This window comes from Choristoneura fumiferana, chromosome 11, assembly GCF_025370935.1.
Source record: "Choristoneura fumiferana chromosome 11, NRCan_CFum_1, whole genome shotgun sequence".
Taxonomy (NCBI): domain Eukaryota; kingdom Metazoa; phylum Arthropoda; class Insecta; order Lepidoptera; family Tortricidae; genus Choristoneura; species Choristoneura fumiferana.
In genome coordinates this window covers 3427679-3436629 of record NC_133482.1, presented here as the reverse complement: position 1 = coordinate 3436629, position 8951 = coordinate 3427679, and the positions used below count along the sequence as shown (strand labels likewise).

The window sequence follows — 8951 nt, the reverse complement described above, 5'->3', positions numbered from 1 at the left end:
AGGTTAGGGCGCAGTACTAGGTGGCGCAGTATTTGAGGAATAAGTGTGAAATTGAATTAAATAAGTACCTACAAAGTACATATCGCCGACAAAAAGCGATAAAGTTAATATCTAACTTTTATAGCCAAGTAATTAAGATTTAAAAAAGCGCCATATTTACCTAAAATACATTCTATACCTAAAAATATTTTATTTTGTTATGTTAAATATTGTAAGTTCGAAGAAAATCGCGAAAAACCTGAGTTGTACCTATTGAAATGTCTATTATGAGTAAATAATATGTGTTAGATGATACAAGTTCAGTTATAATCATGGTGCACTCCTGGAGCACCCATAATAACTCTGGTGTAAACTGATATGATATACATGAACTTGTTAAACACACTACACTCAGCAGTGTAATCATTGAGAGCTCAAATAAGATACATAATAAGTATAAATGTGATTTTTTAACATATACCTTACACGAATTATTTACCCAGAATTATAAGTTCCCTAAATGAATTGACGTAGTGACTTCTGGATTTGGAGGTATAGGTACCTAAAACTCCGCGCAACTCCACCACACTCTTTATGCTCGCACTTGTATCACTTAACACGTCTGTTATGATGCTATGTTACACGGAATGACTTTTACTATCCATACCCAGTCATTAATAAAAAGCAGGTTTATCTATTTCGTAGTTTAGGAATAATTATAGCCACTAAAGGATATACGTGTAGATTCTATTCAAGTTACTACATCTTTAATTCTCATATTAAATATTGTGACCCAACCAAGCGTCTTAAATCGAGTTCAAAATTGCAAACCTTTTATTCTCCATAAATTACCTGTTGAGTTCTTATCTTGTTCTTCCTGACAAAAGAGCTATTTTTCCAACAATTACAATTTTAAGACGTTAAACGAAAAAAAAACACCCAATAAATAAAACATATCGCACCTTCAGGACTATAGTGACCTAATCCAAAATTACAAGTTTTTGGGAAACGGCGAATGAAGTTGAAACAGTTAGTGATTTAAGTAAATATAAAACAATATCTCGCTTCTTTATGCATCCAAGCGAATGTTGAAATTTTTAAATCATACGCTATTTTGTAGCGCATATATTACGAAATAAAAACCTGCATTTTGAGTGAAATAGAATTTTTTATAATTTTTTTTCTGAAAGAAGCGACATTTGAGTCTTTATTGCGCCAAAAAAAATTTTTTTGTTGAGACTCAAATCTTAATAGGTCATTATAGTTCTGAAAATCCATAAAATTTATTGTTTTTTTCCTTAATAGGTCCATATCTTAGTAAATTTATTAGAATAATCACTTAGTTACTACGTCAAAAAACAAAACTATTTGTGAAAAAAAAAACATTATATTAGTAATCAGTCTTTATTAATACTTCTTATACCTTATGATAACAATCTTTTGGTTAATCGAAAAAAGTAAATAAAAAAGGAACATTTTTCTTATTCATATCAGTCTCTCTTTTTTCTGGCTTAACAACTTATTAGACTTTTTATTCACTTTTACAATAATGTAATTGTAATAGAATTCTTATAAAAATCAACACCCTACAGTAATAAAAAAAAACTTCTTAATCATATTGGTAATAATCAGTCTGGCCTTATTGCTTTTCTTTTACGTAGGTACTTAACAACCTTTTACCCGTAAGTATGCTTATTACAGTTATAAAAGAACACATTTCTACAAATATAATATAGGCAATCAACACAGCACAGTATCATAAAAAAATTTCAACATTGAGAAATGTTTATAAAGTATTAAAATATTAAACAATATTGTTATAAAAATCTGCATAATAATGAGGTATCAAATTTTTATTTAAATCTCGTAAATCTTTTTTCTTGTGGTCACTTAAATCTATTCTTTCTGCGTATATTCTAGTTGTCGTTATTTCATCTGCAGCCTTAATTTTCATTCTTTTGTTTCTCATATTTACCATAGTAAACTCAGTTTGAGCATAAGATGTCTTGTAGAAGAATTTAAAATCATCCTCTTTACTAAATTTTAGAACTTTAACATTTGCCAACGCCATATTATTTTTGTACTCATCCTCATTGAAATTATATCCCCAACTTTCCTGTAACAGCTTTAAATCAATAAAAAAAAATATGTTAATTCTTTTACAATAAAAGGTTTGCCAGTTTTCCGTGCATTTTTAATCAATGTAACGCCTCTTTTGTTCTTTTCAAGGAATCCCTGAGTATCAGTTTTCATTTTTACAGTTCTAATCTGCCGGTCACTAATTGATAACGTATTAATTAAAAATGTCTTACAAACCCGTATCTTTTCACTATCGACGGTAAAATAAAATGCATTGTTAGGTAGCCTAGGTCTTGCATTTGTGTACTTGTATTTCGGTTTGATTTCCATCAATCATCATCATCATCAATCATGTAGCTCAATGTCGCTTAACGCCCAATAGCTTTGAAATAATTGTATTCTACCAGCTTCATTTATATTTTCGCTACATTTTAAATGACAGTTACAAGCACTTTTTATGCACCGACCAGGAACCTCTCTTTTAGTTATGTTAGAAATGTAATCTTTTCCGGAATTCCTTAGAGATTTTGCAATATTTTGTTTCCATTTCGAAGAATCTCGTTGACGTTTGCGCGATTTTTTGGTAGTTTCCGGTGTATCATTATTAAATTCATTTGAATCAGACGACGAAGATCTTATGGTTGAATTTCTCCTCAATGGGGATCGAGATCTGTTGGGACTATAAGTTGGATCGGTATCACTTAAATCCACATCACTTTCCTCTGAATCATTTAAAGGCTGGTGGTTTACTGTAGTTTTGGATGCACGTAAAGATTCGTCTGATAATTGCCTCGTTCCCTCGAATGATGTTGATGGTTCCCCCAGGATAGAACTGACCTGTGCATGTTTATTTATATTACAAGAAATGCTGCTGCTCGAACTAGAGGAGCTCGATGACGACTTACTCGAAGTAGATGAGCTACTACTACTACTACTGGATGACGAATCAGATGATGAATCCCGGGACCTTGTCTTCTGGTCTTTCTCGGAAGTTAACGTTTTTTGGGTATCCTTTGATTCTTCATCAATCATCTGGGCCTGTAACCCTAAATAATAGACAATCTTAATATTAATTAATATAAACTACTTATATTTACCGATTTTTAAATTTGACTATACAAAGGAAGTGTATTTAAATCAAATTGAATGGATCTATCCGGAGAATTTTCTATAATCGATGAATTATGTGTTGACGAAGTCTTTTTCGTTTTGAAGTTGTCCTAAAAAAGAATAAAAACGTTTTATAATTATGAAAATTACTACAACATATTAGGATTTATTAGTACAGCTGGAGATTTTTTTTTACCACCTCATTCCCTTTGAACATCATAGATGTATTTGATTGTTCAAGATTTTCTTCTTTGGGTGAATTAGAAGGTATATTTTCTTTACGCGTATTTTTCTGAAACCAAGTGTAATAAATGATTAATTATTTGATTACGAATATATAAGTTTTTCAAACGAATCTAAGAAATAATAATAAAATAAACTTACTGAATCATTATAATTCTCGTAAGAAGGATCATTACTTATTTTTGTATCTATCTTAACGACTCACCCCCTTATTCATAAACGACAATCAAACCTATTTTAGTTAAAATGCCGCTAAAATTCGTTTGTCCTTATCTGTCACTTCGACATTTATATTTGTTAGAAAGGGACAAAGCATTTGTTAGTTAACATAGGCTTGTTAAGTTTTATGAATAAGGGGGGTCAGTCGTTGCAGCATTATTCAAGTTTAATTTTTCTGAAATTCGGTCCGCTCTTCTTTTCATTTTAATCTAAAAATAATCATAAATCGATGGAACCAAACAACTACAATACAATACAATAAAATGACTCTTTATTGTACACAACAACTACACATAAAATCTAATATGAACCTAACTTCTTTAACGTGATAACATATTAATAACTAGTCAGACTCATTTCTAAAACAGTCAGTACACATAAAATCTTTTTCGTTAATATAGGGTCGCAACATGTAATGAGTCCTTAATATTATAATATTTTTATTGTATGAAAGACTGTTTACAGATTGTACCCTAATAAAATGCATGTAATCGGTCAAATAAGGACTCAATACCAATTAGGTCACAAGTGTTGAACAACATTTTACTGTATGATAGACTGAAATACTAAAAAGTCTGTATTTGATTAAAAATGTAAACGTTTAACTCACCTTTAGTTCAGTCCTATAAAGACGAAATATGCTTTAGGTCACTCGTATACTAAACTCGCAGCGAGTTGTTCCTGACACTGACGGCGCAACACTGATCGCGTCTGTACTAAATTAAGCCGAGGCGAAGAGACGGGTCGGAGTGAAAGAGACCGATTGTAAAGTTTATCCTTTTCTAAGTTAGAAAGGTCTGTGTTTTACTGAATACTGGATAAATAATGTCTCAAAGAGACGTTTTATGACAATAACTCAAAACTCGTAAATTTTGAATTAGGTCACTATAGTCCTGAAGGTGCGATATATCCGCATCGACCAGATAACCGTGACCTCGAGCGCAACACTCTGTGCCTCCTAAGATAAGTGATACAAGTGCAAAATCGTCGTTTTATAGGAGAGCGAAAATAAGATTTTAAAAAATCTGGTTTGTGAGCTAAGGGGGCGAGCATTTACCAAAGCACTTTTTTTATACCTAAAAATATATTCTATAAACGTGCGTTTAGTGTTTTTCGGTAAATATTGTAAGTTCGAAGAAAATCGCGAAAAACCTGTGAGTTGTACCTATTGAAATGTCTATTATGAGTAAATAATATGTGTTAGATGATACAAGTTCAGTTATAATCATGGTGCACTCCTGGAGCACCCATAATAACTCTTGGTGTAAACTGATATGATATACATGAACTTGTTAAACACACTCACTCACTCAGCGTAATATGTTCTCAGCTCAATGTTGCTTAAAGTAAAGTAAACCATAAAACCCTGATTTTTTGACTTTGTACCCCGTTACAAATAAAATTTACCGAACTTATATTAGTTTGCAAAAAGTAAAGTAACTTATATCAGTTTGCAGCGACACTGGAGGCGAGCAGGTCCCGCGCACCTCACCCCGCGCACTCCCACCACACTCTTTATGCTCGCACTTGTATCACTTAACACGTCTGTTATTGCATAAATATTTTACGGAGTTTGACTTTTACTATCCATACCCAGTCATTAATAAAAAGCAGGTTTATCTATTTCGTATTTTAGTTTATATTTTTAGCCAACTAAAGGATATACGTGTAGATTCTATTCAAGTTACTACATCTTTAATTCTCATATTAAATATATTGACCCGGATAACTCACGTCTTAAATCGAGTTCAAAATTGCAAACCTTTAATTATATTAAAACCCCAAACTAATGTTGAGTAACTTAGTTGTAATCCTGACAAAAAGAGCTACTTGCTTCCAATTATCATTTTGTGAACAAAGAAAAAACGACATTACAACAAAAAAAAACACCCAATAAATAAAACATTTCATCGTGGTTCAAACAAGGTATTTAATTGAAAACAATTATAATCAAAGGTGTTAAACCTGAATTACGATTTTCGTAACGTAGATAAATAAATAATATACGATAGTATGATAAGAACTTAATCAGAAGATAAAACGGGTATCGATATTTTTACAAATGAAGATTAATAGTCGATAGTAAATTAGTACAATAAGTACAACACAATACCTAACAATAATGAAATAGAAACCTTGATAGAAGCAGATGAATTAAAATAGCCTAAAGCACGCCCTTCTCTTATTAAAGCTAAAACAGAATCCATAACTTCTTCGCTGTTGGGCAAGATTTGATCAGCTGGTAAGAGATGTCCGTATTGTCCTCTGTCTCGAAGCTCATAGCAGTATGTAAGAGGAATACGAAGTTTTTCTTTGACCCAATCGACACTAGTGCCGGTCGCTTCATCTAAAAACATCGTTCAAAAATGCACGTTAGAGAAGTTAACGAGACATCTTTGAAATTTTCGTATATTACGTTTAAGACCTCAAATATGCAAAATGAATTTATATACACACAAAATGAACAAAAATGATCAAACACGTTATGAAAAAAACAAAAAAACATAAAAGTTAAACTAACTAACTTATTATAAGCCTAATGCAAAATGATTCAAAACTTACAAATAGCCTCAGCAATATTTCCAGTGATATAAGGCGTCCCGTGTCGAACTGCAAGCGATCCCATGGCTTGTCTGCCAATTTTGATCTATTAAACAAAATATAACTAAAATAAGTTTACTTAAACATAATTTATTATAAGTATCACACAACAATTATACAACAAAAGTAAAAGAAGCCAAAACAGAAGGAAAAAGTAAGAAGGATAAGGCAGCAGAAAGGGTACTAAGATCAATAAAAGAAGAAATAATTAGACGCTGTCTTGTAAAGGTAAAAAAAATCGCGCTTAAAAAGAATGAACTCCAGCAAATGCACCAATAAATGTTTTATTAGATAATGTCGAGGAAGAAAATTTTAATTACCGTGTCATAATAATTGTCTAAGGGATCAGTAGTATTTCCATAAGGCACCATCAGCAATTGTCCAGAAGAATGGAAACTGAGATACATTTCCATAGTGTCTGCTACGCTTTCAATGTAAGAAGCTAAAGTTCTTGCTTCAATTTCAGAAAAAGGTCCAATACCAGCATAGGTGTTAGAACTAGGATCCGTGCTTGAGCTTTTGACTGTGAACAACGTAAAAAAAATATTGAAAACTATAAATAAAGTATCTAAATCTAGAAGGTGAAGAATATATCAAGTTTTTTGCAGTAAGCATCGACTCCTAGAAGATCGGGCCGTGTTCTTGGAATTAAAAAAAAAATCACACTTGCACGTAAACAGCGCTGCAGCGCCATAACAAGTAGATAGGCAAATTTTGCTGCAATATTCTTTTTCTTTATATTGCTGTCCAAGGATCGTAATGGTATTTTTCAACTTTGACACCACAGAGTTCCAGTTTTAATGTAATTTTACTTTTAAATGTTTTTAAAGTTGAGTTTATAATTTTTAGTACTGAATTGATTTTTCTTATATAAACTGTGTCATTATTTATCTTTTTTATGGAATTCCGGTATGGGTGATTGCAATTATTTTTCATTGCCGTTTTTTTATCTACTTTGACATCGTCAAAAACAATGTAATTTGAGTCCATACAGACTTGTTTCTCCTTCATTTGTTTTCTTCTCAACTGCTTTGTTTCCAAATGTGATAAAAAATGCATGTCTCACATGCAGCATGGGAATGACGAAGCTTATCTCAGAAAGCCTTTAGTTTTTAACTTCAAGTTTCTGACATTTTTTTGTTGGAAATTTATTACTTTCTGGCCTTAAAGACATGATTTTGTGTGTTTTATTTTATTTCATAATGTAACTATACTCACGCAGCCAGTTGCTGTTCCAATTTCTATTCAAATCGATACCAAATTCAGTACCGACGGGCTTACGATTTTTGCGCCAAAGTCTGAACTGAAACAAATAAACACTGATAAGTTCATCCAATTACGTGTTTAACTAACAATGAACTTAATACGGAAGTCTGTTAAAGTAGTGTTCAGTTATTAATAAAATTTCTTACGTCTGTATGTGTCCAAACATAGCCATCAGGATTTGTGCAAGGAAATATATACCAGTCAAAATCTCTTGCAGCAGCCTGCGTTTCTGGATCTTCACTGTAAACCAATTCATTAATAATATAATTGACAGTAGCATAGGATATCCATTCTCTTGCATGAATTCCACCTTCTATGAAAATGCTTCTCCGGCCACTGCCATGTGAAATTTTAACTCCTTTTATTTCACGACCTTCATAAGACATGCCTCCGTAGATTAAGGATACAACGTCACTGTTGCCAGCAGCTACATCATCAAGCCATGAGTAAATGTCTTCGAAAGTGTAATATGCATCCCAAGTCATAGACCTTACATTTCTATGGGCGTATTTTCCAATTCTCTCTTTGTCGATTACTCTGGAAACAAAGTAATGTGTGTTAAAAAAAATCATTATACTTAACCTTTTTGAATATATATTTAACGTTTTATTTCAGTAGTTGCTTAAGAATCATTTAGTTCTGTTACTTACGCTTGTATATTTTCAATAGTAACTTCGGCGTAAATTTTGTTTGCTTTTAAGATTTCATCAAAAGTTTTTCTGTAGCCCGGTGACGTTACAACACTAACTAATCCGTCAACATTAACAGGCTCGTCAAAAAAGTCTAGATCTTTATTATTTGTATGTATCATAGAATGCAGCGTTGTTAGTTCTTCAATATTTTTCGGTATGATTCTGTACAACGCATAATTTGTAAAATTAAACTTGTCGCCACTTGCATAGTAGAACAGTAACACTAATATTGTTATTATTTTCATCGTCATTGTAAAAACTCTGAAAAATGAGAAATTATTTAAAGTCTAATAAAAAATATTAATGTTTATTGAAAACGCTTTAAGTATTATGATAGGTACATTTAAAATGACTGTCCGTAGCACTATATTTAAACAAAAAACACTTACTTACTGTTTACAATTTGGCGATGAAGTAAACTGGTATTCTCAAAGTTGCGACTATAAAATAAATGCCATAAAACTATTATCAATTGTAAAACCTATCTTTATGGTAATGGCTTTATTACGTTGTGTTATTATTATAGGATTTAGTGTTATTAACAATGCAAATTTATTAATAGTAACACTACTGCTCCTATACAGTGTGGAAAAATAAGTCGGGCCCTGGAAGGAAACTACCTTAAATCCTTAAGTTGGCTCATTTTAATTAAAGAAGACATTCCTTTATTTTTGAAAAGAAACAAAACTGCATTCAAAGATTTTCTAAAGCTCGCTTGCCTCGCCCGGGACTTGAACCGACTTATTTTCCACACTGTATAAT

General features: G+C 31.8%; 1 protein-coding gene and 1 long non-coding RNA gene across 5 annotated transcripts; both read right to left on the bottom strand.

Moving 5' to 3' along the window:
* Window positions 1–2384: 2384 nt before the first annotated feature.
* On the bottom strand, window positions 2385–4534 carry LOC141432308 (uncharacterized). 2 transcript variants are annotated; one of them, XR_012451811.1, is made up of 3 exons: window positions 4241–4534; window positions 3365–3460; window positions 2385–3278 (listed from the first exon to the last, which is right to left on the bottom strand). It is a non-coding gene; the product is annotated as an uncharacterized lncRNA (long non-coding RNA). The 2 variants fall into 2 exon arrangements; XR_012451810.1 differs by having other exon boundaries at window positions 3368–3460.
* Window positions 4535–5577: 1043 nt separating this feature from the next.
* On the bottom strand, window positions 5578–8603 carry LOC141432496 (zinc carboxypeptidase-like). Of its 3 annotated transcripts, none has more exons than XM_074094083.1 (7): window positions 8579–8603; window positions 8148–8450; window positions 7644–8034; window positions 7450–7534; window positions 6552–6754; window positions 6193–6277; window positions 5578–5977 (listed from the first exon to the last, which is right to left on the bottom strand). In XM_074094083.1, the coding sequence occupies exons 2-7, from the start codon at window positions 8438–8440 to the stop codon at window positions 5718–5720; spliced, it is 1317 nt and encodes a 438-aa protein (XP_073950184.1). In that variant the 5' UTR covers window positions 8441–8450; window positions 8579–8603; the 3' UTR covers window positions 5578–5717. The 3 variants fall into 3 exon arrangements, with proteins under 3 accessions (XP_073950184.1, XP_073950185.1, XP_073950186.1); XM_074094084.1 differs by having other exon boundaries at window positions 8583–8603; XM_074094085.1 differs by lacking the exon at window positions 8579–8603 and adding an exon at window positions 8531–8550.
* Between the last annotated feature and the right edge of the window lie 348 nt (window positions 8604–8951).